The sequence below is a fragment of the Kazachstania africana genome, chromosome 5 (genome assembly GCF_000304475.1).
Source record: "Kazachstania africana CBS 2517 chromosome 5, complete genome".
Taxonomy (NCBI): Eukaryota; Fungi; Ascomycota; class Saccharomycetes; order Saccharomycetales; family Saccharomycetaceae; genus Kazachstania; species Kazachstania africana.
In genome coordinates this window covers 679704-707352 of record NC_018944.1, presented here as the reverse complement: position 1 = coordinate 707352, position 27649 = coordinate 679704, and the positions used below count along the sequence as shown (strand labels likewise).

Sequence of the window (27649 nt, the reverse complement as noted above, 5' to 3'; positions counted from 1 at the left end):
TGAGAAAGATCATCGTGATCTCTTTTGTTGAGTATACTGGATACACAATGCCGAGAGTTGGGTCTCACGTCACAAATTTCTCGAGCAAGATTCTTGAATTGACGAGAGCGAGCATTAACAAAGGCAAAGAAGAAGGGGATCATTTGGTGGAGCATTTCAGAAGAGGAGGTGTTAAATTATTCTTCCCTAAGGCAAGAGTGATATTACTACGACCCAATGCCAAGCATTCACCCTATCAAGCAAAGTTTATTGTGCCCAAATCGTTTAATAAGCTAGATTTAAAGGATTACTTATTTCATCTTTACGGATTACGCGCATTGAATGTCACTACTCAGTTGTTACACGCTAAATATCACAGACTGACCCCCAATAGTGGTAGATTTAGGGGCCCACAGATCAAGAAGATGACGATCGACATGGAGCAACCATTCATCTGGCCGGAAGAACCGAAAGAAGGCGAACTAGATACATGGAATGGTAAATTTGTAGAGGAACTTGAGAAATTCAGGGAAGAAACTCAGATTAGTGTAGGCTCCGATGTGAATAAGCCTATGAAGGCATTTGACGGTGTCCTGGGGAAGTATGGTCTCGGGGCACAACCGTTCATCCCCAGATTTTTAAAGAATGAATTAGAAAACAAGAGAGATAAGTCGCAAAGAACTATTGCACACCTTGAACAATTACGGAATATCAACAAGTTCATATGTCGTACGATCAAGTAGTAGTATACTTGAAGATGCAAACTAACTTTCCTGACACGGAAACAACTTGTAAATATGTGACCATCCATAAATTCACGAAAAATAAACAACTACCAAACAATATGTACATAAGTAAGAGTGAGCGTCCCCTGATGAGTGAATATATCAATTTTAGTAAAATCACGAACGAATCGAAGATTGTTCCGAGGAACACAGCAGTGTTGCCAAGCGCGCCCTTCTGGCACCAGAGAGATTCAAAATCTGAATTTCCTTCTGTTTCTCAGCCTAGAGGCCTGCACTGGCTCTGCCTGTGACGTCCCCCGGGAAATTGTCGCACGCCTCGCTTTGCTGACAGGACGGGACAAACTCCGGGGGGAGTTGGGGGGGGGGGGTAGTGGAAATCATGGGGATCTCCTTAAGAAGCGGTTCGGCTGTTTCCTCAGTACGGGTGACTGATATTTCAAAGTTAAGAGCCGTGACGGCTGTTAGGATGCACATATGCGTCGTTGTCATGACAGAATTGAGTCTTGGCATGTTGATATGCGATAAAGTCTCGAGAGCTACCCTAAAAGGTCGGCTGATAGATCTTTATTACTTTTGAATAACCCGCGGACTTAAGAAGAAAATATAAGAAGATTGATATTAATAAGTTATGAATACTGATGGTCGTTCTTTTGGCATCTTTTGCTTAGTTAGGCATCAAAATGTTGTTTAGCCTATGAGAAAGGAGGGGTCTTGAAAGTAAAGGATTAATTGCTATATAAACAGAGGTATCAATTTCTTGGAAGATTTTTTCTCATGGCTTCTTAAATTACTCAAGAAAGCATTTTCTTATGGCAAATTCGATTTCTGAATCTAAAACTTCCTTTGAATCTAAAACTTCCTTTGAATCTTCAATTTCCAATACTGTCGCTTCCACTATCAATGATAGCGAGTCGCATCCTTATGTCGGGTTTGACAATAATGCAGAAGAACGCATCAGAGAACTAGCTAGAACATTGACTCGAGCTAGTACAAATTATTCAGCTGCACAAAATGGCACTGACAACCTCGACTTAGCCACCGTTTTAACTAGCGCAACTACACACTCTATTTTTGGAAAAAATGATCCTGTTTCTCCAAACTTTGAAGATACTGATGCTGTAGGCTACGATCCTAGGCTTGATCCAGATAATGATATGTTCGAAAGTAAAGCGTGGGTTCAAAACGTCGCTAATTTAGCAACCGCCGATCCTGAGTACTATAAACCGTATTCGTTAGGTTGCACCTGGAAGAATTTATCTGCGTCTGGGGATTCTTCTGATGTTTCCTACCAGTCAACATTTGGTAATATGCCGTTCAAGCTACTAACGCAATTGGTTCGTCTCTGTCTTCCAAAGAAGGAGTCTGATACATTCAAGATTTTGAAACCTATGGATGGCTGCATCAAGCCCGGCGAGCTACTGGTTGTTCTTGGTAGACCAGGTTCCGGCTGTACTACACTGTTGAAGTCAATATCATCCAACACTCATGGTTTCAATATTTCAAAAGACTCCACTATTTCTTACGAGGGAATTACTCCAAAGGAGTTGAAGAAACATTATAGAGGTGAGGTAGTTTACAACGCAGAAGCTGATATTCATTTACCTCATCTAACTGTCTCACAAACTTTGTTAACTGTTGCAAGGTTAAAAACCCCTCAAAATAGATTCAAGGGTGTTGCAAGAGAAACATTTGCTAAGCACATGACAGACGTCGCAATGGCAACTTACGGTTTATTACATACCAGAAATACTAAGGTCGGTGATGATCTCGTAAGAGGTGTCTCTGGTGGTGAAAGAAAAAGGGTGTCAATTGCTGAAGTATGGGTCTGTGGATCTAAATTCCAATGTTGGGATAATGCCACGAGAGGTTTAGACGCCGCTACTGCATTAGAGTTTGTACGCGCTTTAAAGACACAAGCCGAAATAGCTAACGCAGCAGCCACAGTTGCTATTTATCAATGTTCCCAAGATGCATATGATTTGTTTGATAAAGTATGTGTCTTATATGAGGGATATCAAATCTATTTCGGTTCTTCACAAAGGGCCAAGCAATACTTCGTTGATATGGGATACATCTGTCCCGATCGTCAAACTACTGCTGACTTTCTAACTTCTATCACAAGTCCAGCAGAAAGAGTTGTAAATGAAAAGTTTATAAGTCAAGGTAAGACTGTTCCACAAACCCCCAAAGAAATGAATGATTACTGGATGGAGTCTTCAAATTACAAGGAATTGATGACTGAAATTGATGCTACCCTACTTGAGGACAACTCGCAGAATACTTCCACAGTGAAAGCAGCACACATAGCGCAACAATCTAAAAAATCTAGACCAACTTCTCCATATGTTGTGAATTACGGCATGCAAATCAAATACTTATTGATAAGAAACGTTTGGAGAATGAAAAATAGTCCTAGTATCACTTTTTTCCAGGTTCTTGGTAATTCTGGTATGGCTTTTATTATTGGTTCAATGTATTACAAGGCAATAAGAGGTGTAGGTACAGAAACATTTTATTATCGTGGTGCTGCAATGTTTTTTGCTATTTTATTCAATGCATTTTCCTCTTTGCTGGAGATCTTCAAACTATACGAAGCTAGACCAGTAACAGAGAAACATAGAACATACGCCCTTTATCATCCTAGTGCTGATGCTTTCGCATCAATTATCTCAGAAATTCCTCCCAAAATTGTAACCGCTATTTGTTTCAACATAATTCTTTATTTTTTGGTGAACTTTCGTCGTGACGCAGGTGCCTTTTTCTTCTACTTCCTAATAAGTGTAACAGCGGTCTTCGCAATGTCACATATATTCCGTTGTGTCGGTTCCTTAACAAAGACTCTTCAGGAAGGTATGGTTCCCGCTTCTGTAATGCTGTTAGCTTTGGGAATGTATGCTGGATTTGTTATTCCCAAAACTAAAATTCATGCCTGGTCTAAGTGGATATGGTACATCAATCCGCTAGCCTATTTGTTTGAAGCCCTTATGATAAATGAATTTCATGGTATATGGTATGAATGTGGAGAATATATCCCCTCTGGAGACTATTACAGTAATGTTACAGGTACGCAGCGGGTTTGTGGGGTAGTGGGGTCGAAACCGGGGTATGATTCTGTCCTAGGAGATGATTATCTTAGTATGAGCTATGACTATGATCACAAACACAAATGGAGAAGTTTTGGGATTGGTCTTGGTTACGTTGTATTCTTTTTCATATTGTATCTGATTCTTTGTGAATACAACCAAGGAGCTAAACAGAAAGGTGAAATATTGGTATTCCCACAGAATATTGTTCGTAGAATGCACAAGCAAAATAAATCAGTCAGACAAACTACTAAAGACGGCTCTACCAAAGATTTGGAAAACAATCAGGAAAAAGACGGTAGCTCTGTCCAGGATTCGGCTCTTATTGAAGATAGCGATAGAGCGGATAGTAAAAGACTTTCGTTGGAGTCTAAGAATGCATCTAACGAAAAGGAAAACGAAGAAGGCTTATTCAAGTCTGAGGCCATTTTCCATTGGAGAGATCTTTGTTATGATGTACAGATTAAGAGTGAAACAAGACGTATTTTGAATAACGTAGATGGTTGGGTCAAGCCCGGTACGTTAACCGCCTTAATGGGTGCCTCTGGTGCTGGTAAGACTACATTGTTAGATTGTCTTGCCGAGAGAGTCACAATGGGTGTGATTACTGGTAATATTTTTGTGGATGGACGTCTACGTGACGAGTCGTTCCCCAGGTCCATTGGCTACTGCCAGCAACAGGATTTACATTTGAAGACTGCTACTGTTAGAGAGTCATTAAGGTTTTCGGCTTATTTACGTCAACCAGCGTCCGTGACAAAAGAGGAAAAGGACCGTTACATCGAACAAGTTATCAAGATTCTGGAAATGGAGACGTATGCAGACGCAGTTGTTGGTGTTCCGGGAGAGGGTTTGAATGTCGAACAGGGAAAGAGATTGACTATTGGTGTTGAACTTGCTGCTAAGCCAAAACTGCTAGTTTTCCTAGATGAACCGACATCTGGTTTGGATTCACAAACAGCATGGTCTACATGTCAATTGATGAGAAAACTCGCCAACCATGGTCAGGCCATTCTCTGTACTATCCATCAACCTTCTGCTATTTTGATGCAAGAATTTGACCGTCTGTTATTTTTACAAAAGGGTGGCAAGACTGTTTATTTTGGAGATCTAGGTAAGGGCTGTAAGACAATGATTGAGTACTTCGAAAAGCATGGAGCACAAGCATGTCCACCGGATGCCAATCCAGCTGAGTGGATGTTAGAGGTAATTGGTGCAGCACCGGGCTCTCACGCATTACAGGATTATCATGAAGTCTGGATGAATTCAGAAGAATATAAAGCGGTCCATAGGGAATTAGATCGTTTGGAGAAAGAATTACCATTGAAAACCAAAACGGCGGACTCGGAAGAGAAAAAAGACTTTGCTACGCCAATACCCTTCCAGTTCAAGTTAGTCTGTCTTCGTCTGGCTCAGCAATATTGGAGATCACCGGATTATCTATGGTCAAAATTCATATTAACTATACTTTGCCAACTTTTTATTGGGTTCACTTTTTTTAAGGCAGATCACTCTCTACAAGGCTTGCAAAATCAAATGCTATCTATATTTATGTTTTCTGTTATACTGCAACCATTGATCCAACAATACTTGCCATCTTACGTGCAACAAAGAGATTTGTATGAAGCCAGAGAGCGTCCATCGAGAACCTTTTCTTGGGTATCATTTTTCCTGGCACAAATAGTCGTGGAAGTTCCATGGAATATGTTAGCCGGTACTCTATCATATTTCCTCTATTACTATGCTGTAGGATTCTACAACAACGCATCAGAGGCAGGTCAACTACATGAAAGAGGTGCACTGTTTTGGTTATTTACAACCGCCTATTTTGTTTACATCGGTTCTCTGGCAATCATGGCAATATCGTTTTTACAAGTTGAAGATAACGCTGCACATTTGGATAATCTACTATTTACAATGGCATTATCGTTTTGCGGCGTTATGGTACCCTCAAAAGCTATGCCAAGATTTTGGATATTCATGTATAGGGTTTCTCCCTTGACCTACTTTATTGACGCTTGTTTATCAACGGGTATTGCTAATGTTGAAATAGAATGCGCAGATTATGAATATGTTAGTTTAACTCCTCCAAATAACATGACATGTGGTGATTATATGCAGGAGTACATTACATACCGGGGTACAGGCTATCTAGCAGACCCCATGGCGACAGATACATGCCAATTTTGTAAATACTCCAAGACAAACGATTATTTGCTGACAGTCGGTTCGGCATATTACAGGAGATGGAGAAATTTCGGTATTTTCATCTGTTTCATCGTTTTTAATTATGTCGTAGGAACATTTTTATACTGGTTAGCAAGAGTCCCAAAATCTGAGCATAATATTTTCAGAAGATTGAAAGAGCGCTTCTTCACGCATTAGAGGTGTAATCATATTGTGGAGGGGCTTTTTATCGATTTTTGCCAGTTAATTTAAACTACATTGATCAAAAGTCTGTTAGATCAATTTTAAAGTTGCAGATAACCGTAAGGTTTCATGGTGAACTAATCCCCCACTTATTTGTGTTTTTCCTTCCTATATAAGCTAGCTCTATTTTTCTGCGACCTCACACTTGGCAGCAAGTACTGTAGTAATAGACTGTTTGAAAACTTGTTGATTATTGGTTTAGAGAACGTTCTCAACGCAATCACGTGGAGAAACAGCCACGATTCTACAAGCCACGGCTTATTAGGTAATCGCCATGGCTGTCTCCCTGTTTAGGCCATTCCGTGGAACGGTGCTACCAATTCAACACCAGATCTAACAGTCGTAGGCAAATTATATATTTATATATTTTAGAATCTTACGATTTTTTTTTTGGTTGGGGAATCCTACTCACATTCACTTCCGGACGGGCCGGCAGGGCATGCGAATATCCAGACTGTGCATAAGCTGCTGTTAAAAAAATAGCCATGTCGACGGGAAAACAACCCTTACAACGGCTGTGAAGACTCTCTCTCTCTATATAAGTTGCTTATCTCAGGCAGCACTTATCTTCGGTAGTCGATTCAGTCACTGAGAAAGAGGCTCTTCCATGGAATTCGAATCTTACTTAAGTTTCTACATAATTCCACCCTTACGGCGCATGGTACTTCGAGGTAAGAAAACTCCGAAGGGCTACGAGGATTAAATAAGTTGAAAAATTGCGTTACTCGCCATGTCATACTCGAAACTTTAAATTCTATGCACTCCGAGGAAATGATACCAAGTATACAGGACGGGCTGTTTATGGAGACTTCCTCTCACCTCTCAGGAGAGGTAATGTAATAAACAAGTTGCTGATTATCTTCAATCGACAACCATGAACAATTTGGGTATCGAACTAGCTTCCATGGAATCTGATCATTTGAGAATTGGACCCAAGATAACTTTATTTCATCCTGACAAATGTGATCTTTGGATTTATATAAATATATCTGTGGTATTATACAACTAAAAGACGTTCTATTAAGGCCGTCTAATAGAAAACTTGTAACACTTTTTTACGTCAGAAAGGCTACAGTTAGAATATCCTTCATTTGTTTTTCTCAGCTATAACAAATGTCTGCATTAGACACTGAAAAAACAGATTCAAATTCACAGTCTAACAGTAGTAGTTCTGGTTCATATCTGGCTGATGCTGAGTCGCGTCCCTACATGGGGTTCGACAAGAATGCTGAAGAACAGATAAGAAATTTAGCAAGATCTTTGACACAAGGGAGTGCCACAACTAGTGAATTTAATGGCGAAAATAACGAACTTTCACGCGTTAACTCTTCTGCGACTACAGCTCAAAGATCAGTCTTTTCTGTTAGTACATTACCGGGAATAAATCCTGTTTTCACCAATCCAGGAACCGAAGAGTATGATCCTCGACTTGATCCCGAGAACGATCAATTCAACAGTAAAGCTTGGGTTCAAAATATCGCTACTTTAGCCACTAAAGATCCAGAATACTACAGACCGTATTCATTGGGCTGTACTTGGAAAAATTTAGCTGCTTCTGGTGATTCTGCCGATGTGACATATCAATCTACAATAAGCAATATACCTTTCAAATTATTGGGAAAACTCGTCCGTCTTTGTCGATCAAAAAAAGAATCTGACACTTTCCAAATTTTAAAGCCCATGGATGGTTGCCTTAATGCTGGCGAGCTGTTAGTCGTCCTAGGTAGGCCTGGTGCAGGATGTACTACCTTATTAAAGTCGATTTCTTCCAATACTCATGGTTTCAAAATATCAAATGAATCAACCATTTCTTATGATGGTATTACACCAAAGCATTTGAAAAGACATTATAGAGGTGAAGTAGTTTACCAGGCAGAGTCTGATATTCATCTTCCACATTTAACTGTGTATCAGACACTAGTGACTGTCTCAAGGTTAAAAACTCCTCAGAATAGATTTGAAGGTACAGGTAGAGAAGAATTTGCAAAGCACCTCACAGATGTAGCAATGGCAACTTACGGTTTATTACATACAAGAAATACTAAGGTCGGTGATGATCTTGTAAGAGGTGTTTCTGGTGGTGAAAGAAAAAGAGTCTCAATTGCCGAAGTGTGGATTTGTGGGTCGAAATTCCAGTGCTGGGATAATGCTACAAGAGGATTAGATTCTGCCACTGCCCTCGAATTTGTACGTGCCTTGAAAACACAGGCAACCATCGCAAATAATTGTGCTTCTATTGCTATTTACCAATGTTCCCAAGATGCATACGATTTGTTTGATAAAGTATGTGTCTTGTACGAGGGCTATCAAATTTATTTTGGTTCTGCAAAGAGAGCCAAACAGTATTTCCTTGACATGGGATACACCTGCCCACCTCGTCAAACTACTGCTGATTTCTTGACTTCGATAACGAGTCCAGCAGAAAGAATTGTAAATGAAAGCTTTATTAATCAAGGTAAGAATGTCCCACAGACCCCCAAAGAAATGAATGATTACTGGATCGAGTCACCAAACTACAAGGAATTGATGCAAGAAATCGATGAATCGTTGAGAGAAGATAATGTGAAAAACCAGGAAGCACTTAAAGCTGCACACGTTGCAAAGCAGTCGAAGAAGTCTAGACCAACATCTCCATATGTTGTGAGTTATGGGTTACAAGTAAAATATTTACTGATTAGAAACTTCTGGAGAATGATTAACAGTCCAAGTATTACATTATTTCAGGTCTTGGGTAACTCAGGCATGGCTCTCATCTTAGGTTCAATGTTTTACAAAGTTATGAAAGTTACAGGAACAAACACTTTCTATTTCCGTGGTGCTGCAATGTTTTTAGCTGTTTTATTTAATGCCTTTTCCTCTTTGATTGAAATTTTCAAACTGTATGAAGCTAGACCGATAACTGAGAAGCACAAAACTTATGCATTGTACCACCCTAGTGCAGATGCCTTTGCGTCTATCGTATCTGAGATTCCACCAAAATTAATCACGTCAGTTGTCTTCAATATCATTTTCTACTTCTTAGTTAATTTCCGTCGTAATGGCGGTACTTTCTTTTTCTATTATTTGATTAGTATAACTGCTGTCTTTGTCATGTCACATCTTTTCCGTTGCGTCGGTTCCCTAACTAAGACGTTACAGGAGGCTATGGTGCCTGCATCTGTTATGTTATTAGCACTGTCTATGTTTACTGGTTTCGTTATCCCAAGGACAAAAATGCTAGGCTGGTCTAAGTGGATTTGGTACATCAATCCACTAGGATACATGTTCGAGTCACTAATGATCAATGAATTCCATGATAGATGGTTCGACTGTAACTTGTTTATTCCGAGCGGGACTCCTTATGCTAATGCCACAGGTACCGAGCGTGTATGTGGTGTTGTCGGGGCAAGGGCTGGATATAGTAGCGTGCTTGGTGACGATTATATAAGAGAAAGTTACGAATATGAGCACAAGCATAAATGGAGAGGTTTCGGTATCGGTGTTGCATATGCCGTCTTTTTCTTTGTTGTATACTTGATCTTATGTGAGTACAACGAAGGTGCAAAGCAGAAGGGTGAAATGTTAGTGTTCCCACAAAACGTTGTAAAGAGAATGCAGAAAGAAAAGAATAAGAATAAAAAAGAAAATCAGGACCTACAGGCATTCGATATTGAAAAAAACATTAACAATGATTCGAGCCAATCTCATTCGACGTTATTAAGAGATACTGAGGTTCACTCAATCTCTTCCAAACACTCAAAGAACTATGAAAGTGAAAGCCCCGTCGCAGCTGAAGATGATGGTGTGGGTGATGTTGGTATTTCGAAGTCTGAAGCTATTTTTCACTGGAGAGATCTTTGTTATGATGTACAGATTAAGAGTGAAACAAGACGTCTGCTAAGCAACGTGGATGGTTGGGTTAAGCCCGGCACGTTAACCGCCTTAATGGGTGCATCTGGTGCTGGTAAGACCACATTGTTAGATTGTCTTGCCGAGAGAGTCACAATGGGTGTGATTACTGGTAATATTTTTGTGGATGGACGTCTACGTGACGAGTCGTTCCCCAGGTCCATTGGTTACTGCCAGCAACAGGATTTACATTTGAAGACTGCTACTGTTAGAGAGTCATTAAGGTTTTCGGCTTATTTACGTCAACCAGCGTCTGTGTCAAAAGAGGAAAAGGACCATTACGTCGAACAAGTTATCAAGATTCTGGAAATGGAGACTTATGCAGACGCAGTTGTTGGTGTTCCGGGAGAGGGTTTGAATGTCGAGCAGAGAAAGAGATTGACTATTGGTGTTGAACTTGCAGCCAAGCCAAAACTGCTAGTTTTCCTAGATGAACCGACATCTGGTTTGGATTCACAAACGGCATGGGCTACATGCCAATTGATGAGAAAACTAGCCAACCATGGTCAGGCCATTCTTTGTACTATCCACCAACCTTCTGCTATTTTGATGCAAGAATTTGACCGTCTGTTATTTTTGCAGAAAGGTGGTCAGACTGTTTATTTTGGAGATCTAGGTAAGGGCTGTAAGACAATGATTGAGTACTTCGAAAAGCATGGAGCACAAGCATGTCCACCGGATGCCAATCCAGCTGAATGGATGTTAGAGGTAATTGGTGCAGCACCGGGATCTCACGCATTACAGGACTACTATGATGTTTGGATCAATTCTGAAGAATATAAAGCGGTCCATAGGGAATTAGATCGTATGGAGAAAGAATTACCTCTAAAGACAAAAGAGGCCGATTCTGAGGAAAAGAAGGAGTTTGCAGTCAACTTGTTGCCCCAACTTTGGTTAGTACTTGAGCGTTTGTTTCAACAATACTGGAGATCCCCAGAATACCTATGGTCTAAGATTGGTTTAACTTGCTTAAATGAACTATTTATTGGGTTTACTTTCTTTAAGGCTGATCACACAATGCAGGGTTTACAAAACCAAATGTTAGCTATGTTTATGTTCACTGTTGTTATGAACCCTCTGATCCAACAGTATTTACCAACATTTGTTCAACAGAGAGATTTATATGAAGCAAGAGAAAGGCCTTCAAGAACATTTTCATGGAAAGCATTTTTCTGTGCTCAAATACTTGCTGAAGTTCCCTGGAATTTCCTAACGGGTACTTTAGCCTACGTGATTTTCTATTATGAAATCGGATTTTATAATAATGCTTCTGAAGCTGGTCAATTACATGAAAGAGGAGCATTGTTTTGGTTATTCAGCTGTGCATACTTCGTTTACATTGGATCTTTCGCTTTAGCTGCCATTTCATTCTTAGAAGTTGCTGATAATGCTGCCCATTTGGTTAGTTTGTTATTTACCATGGCAATGTCTTTCTGTGGTGTTATGGTTACAAAGGCTGAATTGCCAAGATTTTGGATATTTATGTATAGGGTATCGCCACTGACATATTTTATTGATGGTCTTTTATCAACTGGTGTTGCTAATGTGAATGTGAAGTGCGCTGATTATGAGTATGTACAATTTTCGCCACCTGCAGGGCAAACTTGCGGTGAATACATGGCATTGTACATAGCAGCTGCAGGGACAGGATATTTATCAGATGCTAATGCCACTACTGAATGTAGTTTCTGTGAATATTCCACGACTAATGATTTTCTTGCAAGAGTGGATTCTTCCTACGCAAGAAGATGGAGAAATTACGGTATTTTCATTTGTTACATTGCTATCAATTACGTATTTTCCATTTTTGCCTACTGGTTAGCAAGAGTTCCAAAGCATAGCGGTAAGATTTCTCAGAAGAAATAATGATTGTTAATAAGTAAATGACTATATGTTTTTTAATAGACTATGTAGATAATAATAGTAATAATGAATGATTAAAATAGTTACACTTGTCTAAATTTTGCTACGAGGACACCTATCCCAGACCTATGTTCACATTTATTTGCCAAAGTTTGTGTGGCGGCATGGTTTAATCCACCCCTCGAGCCATTTTTGTTTTTGTTTCCCAATTCGTGCTTCAAAGGAGCGTCGGACTGAAAACTCGATAGAAACGAGAAATTTAGCCGCTGGCTAACGCCGAAGTAGCGCATTCTTTTTTTTTTTTTTTCCGGGGTCTCCTTCGAAATGCTTATTTCCGCCGCCACAAAAGCCTGTCCTCATTCCCATTTCCTCCGTTCGGAGCTAGTATTGATAGAACCGACGTTTGACTTGCACATGTTCTAAGAGAAACACATACTAAAAGCAAATTTTCATAAATATGAACAAAAAAGCCTGTGGCACTTCGAATGTGAAACTAGGGACAGGTCAGTTGCTATCTGTTACTATATATGATTTGCGAACCTATCAAAGGAAACGATTTATTTCTTGGCACAACTCGCTGGAGATAAAATGCTTATATGCGATTACAATACGAGCCCGATGGGCGGGGGGGTTGAAGTAGGGGAACAAGTCCGTAAGCTCTAAACTCTAAGTAAGAAAGTTTATTAATAACTCCCTCAGAGTTGTAGAGAAGGAGCTGCAGGGATGCTAAGAACAAGCTTCATCTCTCCTCTGAGATTATAGTGGAAATATATAATATATCATCGAGAACTAAGAACATTCGAGATTATTTTCAACTGGGTGGGACTAGTTCTATAAGTGAGTAGGAACTTGGTCATAATAGTTAATGGCGCAAAGTTTGTACGTTTTAGTATAAGGAACGTTTTAGGCGTTAAACAGAGGAATAACACTCGCCCTTAGTTAGAGTACATAGACTATTTCATTTAAGTTTCGATGATGTACTGAATGGATAATATCTCATGTGAAGAAGGAAATGCATGCCATTCTATAAATACCAGGTCTCCGTGCACTATATTAGATTGAAAAGTATATCTTATTTCTTGTCACATTTCCCATAGAAATGATTAAATAATCCTAAGTTTTCAAATAGTAATGTCAATTCCAATTAGTATGGAATTCAATAATTCTGGTGACACTTCATCTGTAGATAGTCATCAAAGTTCTAGTCCGTCCGAGACTCAAAACGAAGCAGAACGTTACATGGGTTTCGATGAAAAAACGCAGGAACAAATCAAAAAATTAGCAGAAACCTTTACACAAGCTAGTATAGCCAATGCAGCATCCGCTAAGCAAAGTCCATTGGATGTGGAGTCTGATGCTTCTGATACACATTCAGTGTTTACTATAGGATCTCAGCGACGTGGAATCAACCCAATTGTCACTGATCCTAATTCACAAGATTACGATCCGGCACTGGATCCTCAAAATGATAAATTCAGTAGTAGAGCATGGGTAAAAAATCTAGCGAACCTTTCACATATGAATCCTGACTACTATAAACCATATTCTATTGGATGTGCATGGAAAAATTTGACTGCTTCAGGTGATTCTGCTGACGTTTCGTATCAATCGACAGTCGCAAATTTACCGGTAAAGCTACTTGGCAAGCTTTACCGTCGTTGTCGCAAGACTAGGGAGTCTGATACATTTCAGATTCTGAAACGTATGGACGGTTGTATTAAGCCTGGGGAGCTGTTAGTTGTCCTTGGGAGACCAGGTTCTGGTTGCACTACCTTATTAAAATCCATATCTTCCAATACACACGGTTTTAAGATATCTAAGGATACGTCAATATCTTACAGTGGGCTAACACCAAAGGAGATTAAAAAACATTATAGAGGTGACGTTGTCTATCAGGCAGAGTCTGATATTCATCTTCCACATTTAACTGTGTATCAGACACTAGTGACTGTCTCAAGATTAAAAACCCCTCAGAATAGATTTGAAGGTACAGGTAGAGAAGAATTTGCAAATCACCTCACAGATGTAGCAATGGCAACTTACGGTTTATTGCAAACAAGAAATACAAAAGTAGGGAATGAATATGTAAGGGGTGTCTCTGGTGGTGAAAGAAAAAGAGTCTCAATTGCTGAAGTGTGGATCTGTGGGTCAAAATTTCAATGTTGGGATAATGCCACGAGAGGTTTAGACGCCGCTACTGCATTAGAATTTGTACGTGCTTTAAAGACACAAGCTGAAATTGCCAACACAGCAGCTACAGTGGCCATTTACCAATGTTCCCAAGATGCATACGATTTGTTTGATAAAGTATGTGTCTTGTACGAGGGCTATCAAATTTATTTTGGTTCTGCAAAGAGAGCCAAACAATATTTCATCGATATGGGGTACGTCTGCCCGGCTCGTCAAACTACTGCTGATTTCTTGACTTCGATAACGAGTCCAGCAGAAAGAATTGTAAATCAAGATTTTGTAAACCAAGGTAAGAATGTCCCACAGACCCCCAAAGAAATGAATGATTACTGGATGTCAGCCCAAGAATACAAATATTTAATGGGTGATGTTGACCTCGCCTTACATGAAAGTAACGTAGAATTTAAGGAGGAAATAATGGAGGCACATATAGCTGAACAATCGAAAAGATTAAGGAAGGGTTCACCATATGTTGTAAACTATGGAATGCAGATAAAATATTTGTTAATAAGAAATGTCTGGAGAATGGTAAATAGTCCAAGTGTGACTATGTTTCAAGTATTTGGTAATTCTGCGATGGCTTTCATCTTGGGATCAATGTTCTATAAGGTCATGCTACATACGTCAACTGACACGTTCTATTATCGTGGTGCAGCTATGTTTTTTGCTATTTTGTTTAATTCATTTCAATCGCTACTGGAAATTTTCAAGTTATACGAAGCTAGACCAATTACAGAAAAGCACAGAACATATGCCTTATACCATCCTAGTGCCGATGCATTTGCATCTGTCATTTCTGAAATACCTCCTAAACTAGCAACTGCAATAATGTTTAATATTGTTTTTTATTTCTTGGTTGATTTTCGTCGGAACGGTGGCGTCTTCTTCTTCTATTTTCTGGTTAGTATAGTGTCTGTCTTTGTCATGTCACATATATTCCGTTGTGTAGGCTCAATGACGAAGACCCTTCAAGAAGCTATGGTCCCAGCCTCAATATTATTACTTGCTATGTCCATGTATATTGGTTTTGTGATTCCAGAAACGAAGATGCTACGCTGGTCCAAGTGGATCTGGTATATTAATCCATTATCTTATTTATTTGAATCCTTGATGGTGAACGAATTTCACGGCGTATGGTACCCATGTAGCACTTTTATTCCAAGAGGACCCTCATACGTAAATGCTACAGGTACCGAAAGAGTATGTGCAGTAGTGGGTGCCATTCCTGGCTATACAAAAGTTCTAGGTGACGATTATTTGAGCGGAAGCTACAACTATCAACATAAGCATAAATGGAGAGGGTTTGGTATTGGGATTGGTTACATTGTCTTTTTCTTGATAGTGTACTTGATTTTATGTGAATATAATGAAGGTGCTAAGCAAAAAGGTGAGATGCTTATTATGCCACACAAAGTCGTTAGGCGTTTGAGACATAAGGGTCAAATTAATGATAGAAATAGCAACAATAAGCACAATGATGAAGAGCAATTGGCATATTCTAATGAATCAACCCTTTCAAATACCAAGGTTTTAAGTGAATCACTATTTGAACATTCCTCTGAGAATACAAAATATAATGAAACTTTAAGTTCCTCCAATTCATTCTCGGGAGAAATTGCAAATGATGAGGACAACGTTGGAATTTCGAAGTCTGAAGCTATTTTTCACTGGAGAGATCTTTGTTATGACGTACAGATTAAGAGTGAAACAAGACGTCTGCTAAACAACGTGGATGGTTGGGTTAAGCCCGGCACGTTAACCGCCTTAATGGGTGCCTCTGGTGCTGGTAAGACCACATTGTTAGATTGTCTTGCCGAGAGAGTCACAATGGGTGTGATTACTGGTAATATTTTTGTGGATGGACGTCTACGTGACGAGTCGTTCCCCAGGTCCATTGGTTACTGCCAGCAACAGGATTTACATTTGAAGACTGCTACTGTTAGAGAGTCATTAAGGTTTTCGGCTTATTTACGTCAACCAGCGTCTGTGACAAAAGAGGAAAAGGACCATTACGTCGAACAAGTTATCAAGATTCTGGAAATGGAGACGTATGCAGATGCAGTTGTTGGTGTTCCGGGAGAGGGTTTGAATGTCGAGCAGAGAAAGAGATTGACTATTGGTGTTGAACTTGCTGCTAAGCCAAAACTGCTAGTTTTCCTAGATGAACCGACATCTGGTTTGGATTCACAAACAGCATGGGCTACATGCCAATTGATGAGAAAACTAGCCAACCATGGTCAGGCCATTCTTTGTACTATCCACCAACCTTCTGCTATTTTGATGCAAGAATTTGACCGTCTGTTATTTTTGCAGAAAGGTGGTAAGACTGTTTATTTTGGAGATTTAGGTAAGGGCTGTAAGACAATGATTGAGTACTTCGAAAAGCATGGAGCACAAGCATGTCCACCGGATGCTAATCCAGCTGAATGGATGTTAGAGGTGATTGGTGCAGCACCGGGATCTCACGCATTACAGGACTACTATGATGTTTGGATCAATTCTGAAGAATATAAAGCGGTTCATAGGGAATTAGATCGTATGGAGAAAGAATTACCTCTAAAGACAAAAGAGGCCGAGTCTGAGGAAAAGAAGGAATTCGCAACCAATATTTTCCATCAGTTTATTTTGGTCTCCATTCGTTTATTTGAACAGTACTGGAGATCTCCTGAATATTTGTGGTCTAAATTTATTCTAACTGTCCTTAACCAATTGTTTATTGGGTTTACCTTTTTTAAGGCAGATCATTCTCTGCAAGGCTTGCAAAACCAAATGCTTTCGGTTTTCATGTATACTGTCATATTGCTACCAATGATTCAGCAATATTTACCTACCTACGTTTCTCAAAGAGATTTGTATGAAGCAAGAGAACGTCCATCAAGAACATTTTCATGGAAAGCATTCTTTTGTGCTCAAATAGTAGTCGAGATTCCATGGAATATCCTAGCTGGGACATTGGCATTTATAATCTACTATTATGAAATTGGATTCTATATTAACGCGTCTGAGGCAAACCAATTACATGAAAGAGGGGCATTATTTTGGTTAATCACAACTGCGTTCTACACTTACATTGGATCTATGGCTATCGGTTGCATTTCCTTCTTGGAAATTGCAGATAATGCTGCTCATTTATCTATATTGCTATTTGCCATGGCATTGTCTTTCTGTGGTGTTATGGTACAAAAATCTTACCTTCCAAGATTTTGGATTTTCATGTACAGAGTATCACCCGTTACATACTTGATTGATGCTTTGCTGTCCGTAGGTGTTGCAAATGTCGACGTAAGATGTGCCTCTTATGAATATGTGGTATTTACGCCCCCTTCCGGCATGACATGTGGACAGTATATGGAACCATATCTACTTCTTGCAGGAACAGGTTACCTGGCTGACACAAACGCGACGACTGAGTGTCAGTTTTGCGAGTATTCTAGGACTAATGACTATTTGAAACTAGTTGGCTCTTCGTATGGTAGAAGATGGAGAAACTATGGTATCTTTATATGTTTCATTGTATTTAATTATGCTTTCGCCATCTTCGCATATTGGCTCGCTAGAGTTCCAAAGAGAACTGGCCAGATATCGCAGGTTTCGAAAAAATAATCTATATAATACAGTTAGTATTTAATATCATTTTTGTTATCAAAAAATTACAATACTATTAGCTTCAAAACTTTCCAATCTTGATCGTTTAAACATTGTCAGCGTAATAAAGCAAATGCGCTATTGCAATATTTGCGGAAGCATATTTTCTCTTTCATATGCGGCGCTATCAGCCCGCCACCGAGGAATAACTCCGGTAGAACAAGGATTCCGAATAAGTTCATATGAACTTCTAAAGGCATACAACCCTCGGAATTTCCAAACCGTGAGGGTGAAAAAAAGTTGGGAGGTCTATAGGGATATATACATGTGCCTTGATGACAGGATCCACTTTTTTATCCAAAATTATTTGGATATATCTTCGGTCTGCTATATTCGTACAAGATAGCGATTCCACGGGATGGCTTTCAGTTCTGCTCCAAAATTTTTGAAAAAATACTGCAACCCCCTACAGCTGCTATCTAAACGTCATTATAGAGATCTATAGGATCATTGTGACTCTTTTTGCGCCATACTAGATTTATGGGTCGTTGTAGGAATGGCGTAAGCGTCATTATATTTTAATGCGAAAACTAAAATAAACTAACCATGTTCAGGTAATTCTGTAAAACTTCTTAGTGGCTTACATTTGTCCCCTCAGCTCGTAGCGATAATCTTTAGGATTATAAGGGTGTTCTAAAGGCCACTGGAGTAGGTTTTACGCCCAATCTAGCACGAATTTAGTCGATGACAGTATCTGTTTGTTTGCTTTTGGCTGTGTCTTCTCGAGCAGGGGGATTGCCACCTCAACTTAGATATATATATGAGCATATGTTGAATTTCAAACAAAGGATAGAGTTTGAAGTACATTAGTCATATCTCTAATATAGCATCACAAAATGTATGAAAGAAGCGTTTCCGATTCAGCATCCACGATATCGGGAAATTCTACTGATTCTATTGCTCAGTCAGACTCCCATCCATACTTAGGTTTTGATGTAAATGCAGAAGACCAAATTAGAAATCTTGCAAGAACTCTAACACAAAACAGTTTTGTAAGTTCAAATACAAATTTATCTCGTATTACGAGTAATGCTACTGCAGTAAGCACAGGTTTATCCTTTATTCCTACCGAGGGAATAAATCCAATCAACGACAATGAAGAGCCAGAGAATTATAACTCAAAGCTAGATCCCAACAGTGACGATTTCTCAAGTAAAGCTTGGGTAAAGAATATGGCAAACATAGCCACCTCAGAGCCTGAGTATTACAAACCTTATTCGTTGGGTTGTGTTTGGCAGAATTTAGCGGCGTCTGGTGATTCTGCCGATGTTGCATATCAGTCTACTTTCGCTAATTTACCTCTCAAATTGCTTGGAAGTCTCCTTCGTCTTTGCAGACCAACTAAAGAATCCGAAATTTTTCAGATTTTAAAACCTATGGATGGTTGTTTGAATCCAGGAGAACTTTTGGTAGTACTCGGCAGACCTGGATCTGGATGTACTACCCTCTTGAAATCAATCTCTTCAAATACTCACGGTTTTAACATTGCAAAAGATTCAACTATATCATATAATGGTATCATACCAAAGGAATTGAAGAAATATTATCGAGGTGAAGTTGTTTATCAAGCAGAGTCAGATGTACATTTACCACATTTGACTGTTTATCAAACTCTGGTTACAGTAGCCAAATTAAAAACCCCAGAAAACCGGATAAAAGGTGTGACGAGGGAAGCGTTCGCTAACCATTTGGCAGACGTCGCAATGGCAACTTACGGTTTATTACACACAAGAGATACCAAGGTGGGTGATGAATATGTCAGAGGTGTATCTGGTGGTGAAAGAAAAAGAGTATCAATTGCCGAAGTATGGATCTGTGGGGCTAAATTCCAATGTTGGGATAATGCTACAAGAGGTTTAGATTCTGCCACAGCCCTGGAATTTGTACGTGCTTTAAAGACGCAAGCTGAAATTGCTAATAGGACGGCTACTGTGGCTATCTACCAATGCTCGCAAGATGCGTACGATTTATTCGATAAAGTATGTGTTTTATACGAGGGATATCAAATATTTTATGGTTCTACACAAAAAGCTAAACAATATTTCCTTGATATGGGATATACCTGTCCACCTCGTCAAACTACTGCCGATTTCTTGACTTCTATAACGAGTCCAGCAGAAAGAATTGTAAATCAAGATTTTGTAAACCAAGGTAAGAATGTCCCACAGACCCCCAAAGAAATGAATGATTACTGGATGCAATCCCAGATATATGAAGAATTAAAGGATGAGATTAACACTGTGTTAAATAAAGATAATGTTAAAAATAAAGAGGCCATGAAAGAATCACATATTGCAAAGCAGTCAAATAAATTAAGGTCTACTTCCCCTTATGTAGTCAACTATGGAATGCAAATCAAATATCTCCTAACAAGAAATATTTGGAGAATGAAGAATAATCCCAGTATTACTTTATTCCAAGTCTTTGGTAATTCTGGGATTGCCTTTATTTTGGGATCAATGTTCTATAAAGTTATGCTCCACACTACCACAGCAACATTCTACTATCGCGGGGCAGCTATGTTCTTTGCCGTTCTATTTAATGCCTTCTCAGCCTTATTAGAAATTTTTAAATTATACGAAGCTAGGCCAATTACAGAAAAGCACAGGACATATGCATTATACCATCCAAGTGCCGATGCTTTTGCTTCAATTATTTCTGAAATCCCTCCTAAAATCGCAACTGCAATAATGTTCAATATAGTGTTTTACTTTCTTGTTAATTTTCGTCGTACTGCTGGTAGTTTCTTCTTTTACTTCTTAATAAGTATCGTTGCGGTTTTTGCGATGTCCCATCTTAATAGATGCATTGGTGCTTTGACTAAGACTCTTCAGGAGGCTATGGTTCCAGCATCACTGTTACTGTTGGCATTAGGTATGTATACCGGATTTGTTATTCCAAGGACAAAAATGCTCGGATGGTCAAGGTGGATATGGTATATTAATCCTCTCGCTTATTTATTTGAATCGTTAATGGTCAATGAATTCCATGACAGATGGTTCCCTTGTAGTTCCTTTGTTCCAAGCGGTCCTGCTTATCAAAATATATCAGGGACTGAAAGAGTATGCAGTGTTGTAGGCGCCAGAGCTGGCTATGACAGTGTTCTAGGAGACGACTACATAAATGAGAGCTTTCAGTACGAGCATATCCATAAATGGAGGGGGTTTGGTATCGGTATGGCGTACATAATATTCTTTCTTATTCTATACTTGATTCTATGCGAACTTAATGAAGGTGCTAAGCAGAAAGGTGAAATGTTGGTCTTTCCTAAGGCTGTTGTAAGAAGAATGAAGAGGCAAGGTCAAATCAGCGATAAAAATGAGAGAGAGGAAGAAAAGTATGATGTCGAAAAGACAGGATCTGCAAATACTTACACGACTGACAGTTCTATGGTTAGAGACACAGATGTGAGTACCTCTCCATCTTATGCGCATCAAGGCAATAAAGCCGCGTCCAGTAATCCATCCTCCATTAATTCTACTCTGGCCAAGGACCCAACGACTGTTTCTGAAGATTACATCAACCTTGCAAAGTCTGAATCAATTTTCCATTGGAGAGATCTTTGTTATGACATTAAAATAAAAACTGAAACGAGACGTATTTTGAATAAAGTTGACGGTTGGGTCAAGCCCGGCACGTTAACCGCCTTAATGGGTGCATCTGGTGCTGGTAAGACTACATTGTTAGATTGTCTTGCCGAGAGAGTCACAATGGGTGTGATTACTGGTAATATTTTTGTGGATGGACGTCTACGTGACGAGTCGTTCCCCAGGTCCATTGGTTACTGCCAGCAACAGGATTTACATTTGAAGACTGCTACTGTTAGAGAGTCATTAAGGTTTTCGGCTTATTTACGTCAACCAGCGTCTGTGACAAAAGAGGAAAAGGACCATTACGTTGAAGAAGTTATCAAGATTCTGGAAATGGAGACGTATGCAGACGCAGTTGTTGGTATTCCGGGAGAGGGTTTGAATGTCGAACAGAGAAAGAGATTGACTATTGGTGTTGAACTTGCTGCTAAGCCAAAACTGCTAGTTTTCCTAGATGAACCGACATCTGGTTTGGATTCACAAACAGCATGGTCTACATGCCAATTGATGAGAAAACTAGCCAACCATGGTCAGGCCATTCTTTGTACTATCCACCAACCTTCTGCTATTTTGATGCAAGAATTTGACCGTCTGTTATTTTTGCAGAAAGGTGGTAAGACTGTTTATTTTGGAGATCTAGGTAAGGGCTGTAAGACAATGATTGAGTACTTCGAAAAGCATGGAGCACAAGCATGTCCACCGGATGCCAATCCAGCTGAATGGATGTTAGAGGTTGTTGGAGCAGCACCAGGATCACATGCCAAGCAAGATTATTACAAGGTCTGGAGAGAATCTGACGAGTATAGATCCGTTCAGGAAGAGCTGGATCATATGGAAAAAGAGCTACCTCTAAAAACTACAGAAGCTGACTCGGAGCAAAAGAAAGAGTTCGGCACAAAAATCCCATACCAATTTAAATTAGTTTCTCTCCGCTTATTCCAGCAATACTGGAGGACTCCAGATTATTTGTGGTCAAAATTTTTACTGACTATTTTTAATCAGCTTTTCATTGGTTTCACATTTTTCAAAGCAGATCGTTCATTACAAGGGTTACAAAATCAGATGCTATCAATGTTCATGTACACTGTTATTCTCAATCCACTGATACAACAATATCTTCCTTCGTTTGTTCAGCAGAGAGATTTGTATGAAGCAAGAGAAAGACCTTCAAGAACGTTCTCTTGGGTCTCATTTTTCTGTGCACAAATTGTCGTAGAAGTACCATGGAATATACTAGCTGGCACGATTTCCTATTGTATCTATTATTATTCTGTCGGATTCTATAATAATGCATCTCAAGCAAATCAATTACACGAAAGAGGAGCATTATTTTGGTTGTTAAGCTGTGCTTACTATGTGTACATAGGATCCTTGGCTTTACTTACAATTTCTTTCCTAGAAGTAGCTGACAACGCAGCCCATCTAGCAAGTTTGATGTTTTCTATGGCTCTTTCATTCTGTGGTGTAATGGTCCAATCCAGTCAAATGCCAGGATTTTGGATTTTCATGTATAGGGTGTCGCCTCTAACTTATTTTATTGACGCATTTCTATCAACTGGTGTCGCTAATGTTGATATAGAGTGTGCTACGTATGAATTAGTACAATTTTCTCCGCCATCAGGCGAAACTTGTGGAGAATACATGGAAGCGTACATTTCATATACGGGGACGGGTTACCTGGCAGACCCAAATTCGACGACTCAGTGTAATTTTTGCAGCTATTCCAAAACGAATAGTTATTTATCACAAGTGGGATCAGCATATTACAGAAGATGGAGGAACTATGGCATATTCTTATGTTACATAATTTTTAACTATGTGGCAGGTTTTTTCCTCTATTGGCTGGCTAGAGTTCCCAAAAAGACGGGGAAAATCTCTGGGGGGGCTAAAAACTAAATTGTACATCAACTATAATCCTTTTTCATTATTGTCTGGAAATATGGCATTCAAACAGTACCTATTGATATTCTTAAAACTATATAATTACAAACGTTTTTTTATTAATACAGTAATTCGGTAAAGGTTATTTGGCAATGCAAAAGCATTTCTTTATCAGTATATAGAAGATAAAGTGCGTATTTTAGTTGCATAATGTAGCAACTAACGTTACGATACAAGCAATGAAACTGGATTGGAATTAGCTGGCACAATGTGATCGGGATCTTGCATTCTTGATAACGCGACACAAATCTCATAATGCCCACGCTCCAATACCAAAAGTTCAAAAGACACTTTGCTGGTGATATTTGGGTCAATATAGTCCATTAGACTGCCATTGTATAATATGCGCTTGTTCGATTTTGAGAGAAGTTTCAGTGTCAGTTTATCAAATATCGTCAAGGTAACTATTAGTGAATCCTCTTTAACAATTTTCTTAGGGGATGAGGGTGTTATTACCGCTTTAATATTGATCCTATCTCCTACCTTATTCTCGTGGCTTTCTGTAGACGTGAGTATATTATAGGAGGCGGATCCTTGATATAGTATTGAAACCATTTTTGAATCAAAAATTCTGAAGAACTTCCTGAAAGAGACTGAGCCTACCATGGAGCTCCTGTCGAATGGTACCCAGGTACACTTTAAGTTCTCTAAAATATATTCAGTACACCAAAAGCTCTCTCTCATCTCTATTTCTTGATTTTTCTTCAGACCACTTTGAATAAACTGCCTACCTTTTGTAATTGTCGGTACTGGCATCTTTGCTAAATCTTTTGTCAAATACGAAATTTTCTTTACTGGCACTATAACTCTTGAGCTATGATTGGACTCAATATTCGAAATGACTGACTTATAATCTGAAAACTGAATTTCCAAAGACACTGCATTTAAGCAGGAATTTCTAACATCAATCAAAAACAATGCAAAATCAAAATAGTGGAGAGATTTATCTGCCGCTAGGCTTTTATGTATGTACTTAAGCCAGGTAGGACCACCGTTTTCTTGGACCATCGTTTCATTCACTGGAATAACATCTACACTGGATACTTCAATAGTTTTCGTTAAAGTGACATCAAAGGTGACCCGACACTCCTTAGCATAAAGACGAGAGTTATCCTTTGAAGTCATTCCATATTCAATAACTAAATCAAATGAATTGAAATCCAAAGGAATTCCTGAAGTATCAATTTCTAATTCCACTTCAAATGTTTCATTCGGTCCCAGTCTCTTAGGACAATCCATAATTTGTATAGCAGAATTCTCTAGCCACTGTAGCTTTTTCTCTAGCGAAAATAAATCATCTGCTCTTACATTTTTCCAATAATCAGATTTCATAGAAAGCTCAATATTTGTCACCGTCTTGAAGTTTAAGTAATCTACCGCGCAGTTCAACGACTTATTATGTATCATGACGGGATATGTTGTCTTTGTTCCGTCCAAAATCATCAGAGATATTGGCACAAAAGAAGAACTATTTAGTATTTCTATATGGGGTTGTTCAGGTAGGATCTTGATTATTGTAGCGCCATATTTGAATTGTTCATTCTGTTGATTTTCAATATATTTTAGATTTTCCCTCTCATACGGAGCACATTTATATTCAGTGAACGACAGACCATACAACGAAAAGGACACTGAGTCACTCGTAATATACTCTTGATGTGTAGCTTTTCTGAATGTTAAAGGTAATGTAATGGAGACAATAGACTCCGGGTTGATTTTGAAAGGATTTTCGTGCGAAATGTAGGGCTCCTCTCTAAATTCACAGAATTCACTAATGCTGCCGCAAAGTTGAACTTGACTTATTTCCACTTCAAATTTAAACGGATTTTGGACCACAAATATTATCTCAGCCCTGTCTCCAATCAAGAAAGTATTATTCATGGATTCTAAATCACTTGTATGAGTGATGCTATTGTCATTTTGTTTTTTAAAAGGATTAAAAACCTTGCTGTCATCAAACGATTTGTTCTGGTTTTTGGTGTTTTGAATTTCAGATTCCACTGGAATGGTAGCACTGGTTGTACCAGGTTGATCGAATTCTAATCTTCGGAGGCTTATACCTCTTAGAATGTAAGGATCCCAGTAACTGTCTATTCTTCCATTGACTATGCTTGGTCTTATGTACTTTTTGAATATTGACTTCTGCTCGATTGAGTTTAAGGTATGAGCGTATTGGCTGAGAAGCATGACGGAAATTTTTGTAATGTATCTTTCATTGCCTGCCTTTTCCGCAACCTTCAAACATACTTGCAAAACATTTTTCTGTAATAGTATCCAGGACTGGTTTGAAACACTCGCTTTAGCATCTTTTGGTTTATATTCCTTTATTTTATACAAAGTTAGTATTGTGGAGAATAATTCTTTGAAATCTGAATATCTATAAAGATTTTCTTCATTTGCCACAAGTGACACAAGAAGTAGTCTTAGCACAAAGGCTTCTTTTCTTTCAAATCCTAAAGATTTGTACACGAGAGCTAGCGTTATATATATGGTGCACTGGGCTTCCGCATCCATATTTTTCAATTGAAGATCAAATATTCTATTTGAAAAAGAATAGATTTCCTCTCTTAAGAACAGAGCATTTTCTATATTTCCTATAGTCAAGTCCGGCTTCACTAAAGTGCCATGAACTATGGTTGTTAATACTTCGCTTGATAGTGTGTCTGAGGCGCTACATGATACCATAAACGTAAGGATCTTCACCAAGCAGTTAGCATACACAACCTGAGGTGCATATTCACTGTTGTGTGGTAGACTTAAGTCGTAATAGTATAAAACTTTTTCTGAAATGGATTTAATCAATATAGGTAAATTTACATTCTCCGAATCTGCTGTAAAACTGTTTGGAGAGAAATTTATCGAACTCCTTGGCGATTGAAACTGACTGAGAGATACGCTATTCCTTGGTGTATTTGACTCACTTGGAGAATTTGTTATTTCAATGGGACAAAGACTATCCACAATTTCTGGAATTTGAAATGGAATCTCTAGGTACGATAAAAGTATAAAGCATATTGCAATACCGTCGAAAGCTGAACCTAACCACAGATAATCGCGTATTTTATGTAATATCACAACTGATTCAGTAAAAGTTTCTAATGCGTCGGTATACCTACCAGCCAGTAACTGAAAATTACCCAAAATTTTCATTTGCCTTCCCTTAGCCCTTTGCTGAGCTCGGCTGTCTGAAGTAGATAAAGAGCTAGCTAATTTCATAGAGGTTGCTCTCTTGATATTATTTGTAGCCATCTCAATTGACGATAGCCTTTTTGACGACATTGTACTGGCATTGTTGGTAGAAGGTGATCTTGTATATATATGCCTTGCAGAGTGTTTTGTTAAAGATGCCTTCAAAATTGTATTACCGCCTACGGATCCAGGGGATCGAAGTGTCACATGTTTATAGGAAGAATAGTAATGTGACAGAGACTCTAAAAAGCTTTTGCCTATGTCGCAGATAATAGTTTCTATATTGCTCGATGCATTAAGGTCTGAAACAAAAACATTTAGTTCGTTAATTGAGCCTATGTCGCTCGTATAGATTAAATTGTGAGATATAATAGTGGAATACTTCTCTTTTAGCACTTCAAAATTCTTGGTAGCATTACTGGAATCATTAACCAAACCAATTACTATGAATGTTTTTCTGAAAGGTTCAAAATCGTATAGAAATAGATCTAAGGAATCATTATGGCCCTGAATGTTAAAATCGAAGAATAATCTGCCCTGAGGGAATCCTTGAGGTGTAAATAGTGGACTATCGAATGGCGTAATATCCAACAACCTAACCTCATTGAATTCGTTCAGTTTACTCACAGCTTCATTAAAGTCCTTCCGTTTCCATTTCCCAATTGGTACAACCAATGTATGTATTCTACAAGGGCTGACAAAGCTGGAATATCGTGCCAAAGACTTCATTAAATACAAAAAAAAGACTCGTAATAGACAAAACTCTATATGAAGTGATTGGTTGCCAATGCTAGTAGATGGCGAATTGAGTTGCTGTAGTCCTTTCAGACTGTCACATTGTTAGTTAATACCCACATCAGTTTTTCCAAGATTTGAATTGATGATCCAAGAATACAACATCACTATATACGACTATATTGAAACTTCAACGACCCATCACCGCTACTAAGTGCTGATAGGGTTTGAATGCACCTAATAGGCCACGTTGGGATCTGTGTACAAGTTGGTTTGAATCTGAGTGTTTTTCTCTTTGTTTTTTGCACTAGTTTGGTCATAGAAATAAATGAGGTTGCCCAGAAGTTTATTCGAATTTGCTGATGTATAT

At 38.8% G+C, this 27649-nt stretch overlaps 6 protein-coding genes across 6 annotated transcripts; 5 read left to right on the top strand and 1 right to left on the bottom strand.

The window, feature by feature from the left end:
• Positions 1–47: 47 nt before the first annotated feature.
• MRP20 (mitochondrial 54S ribosomal protein uL23m) lies at positions 48–722 on the top strand (the record flags this gene model as incomplete). The annotated part of the gene is made up of 1 exon (XM_003957586.1): positions 48–722. The coding sequence occupies one exon, from the start codon at positions 48–50 to the stop codon at positions 720–722; it is 675 nt and encodes a 224-aa protein (XP_003957635.1).
• An 812-nt stretch (positions 723–1534) lies between these two features.
• Positions 1535–6193, top strand: KAFR0E03480 (pleiotropic drug resistance family ABC transporter; the record flags this gene model as incomplete). The annotated part of the gene is made up of 1 exon (XM_003957585.1): positions 1535–6193. The coding sequence occupies one exon, from the start codon at positions 1535–1537 to the stop codon at positions 6191–6193; it is 4659 nt and encodes a 1552-aa protein (XP_003957634.1).
• Positions 6194–7351: 1158 nt separating this feature from the next.
• On the top strand, positions 7352–11992 carry KAFR0E03460 (pleiotropic drug resistance family ABC transporter; the record flags this gene model as incomplete). The annotated part of the gene is made up of 1 exon (XM_003957584.1): positions 7352–11992. One exon carries the CDS (start codon positions 7352–7354, stop codon positions 11990–11992), a length of 4641 nt encoding a protein of 1546 aa, XP_003957633.1.
• A 1128-nt stretch (positions 11993–13120) lies between these two features.
• On the top strand, positions 13121–17782 carry KAFR0E03450 (pleiotropic drug resistance family ABC transporter; the record flags this gene model as incomplete). Its single annotated transcript, XM_003957583.1, has 1 exon — positions 13121–17782. One exon carries the CDS (start codon positions 13121–13123, stop codon positions 17780–17782), a length of 4662 nt encoding a protein of 1553 aa, XP_003957632.1.
• An 878-nt stretch (positions 17783–18660) lies between these two features.
• Positions 18661–23310, top strand: KAFR0E03440 (pleiotropic drug resistance family ABC transporter; the record flags this gene model as incomplete). The annotated part of the gene is made up of 1 exon (XM_003957582.1): positions 18661–23310. The coding sequence occupies one exon, from the start codon at positions 18661–18663 to the stop codon at positions 23308–23310; it is 4650 nt and encodes a 1549-aa protein (XP_003957631.1).
• A 210-nt stretch (positions 23311–23520) lies between these two features.
• On the bottom strand, positions 23521–27273 carry TRS120 (TRAPPII-specific subunit TRS120; the record flags this gene model as incomplete). Its single annotated transcript, XM_003957581.1, has 1 exon — positions 23521–27273. The coding sequence occupies one exon, from the start codon at positions 27271–27273 to the stop codon at positions 23521–23523; it is 3753 nt and encodes a 1250-aa protein (XP_003957630.1).
• Between the last annotated feature and the right edge of the window lie 376 nt (positions 27274–27649).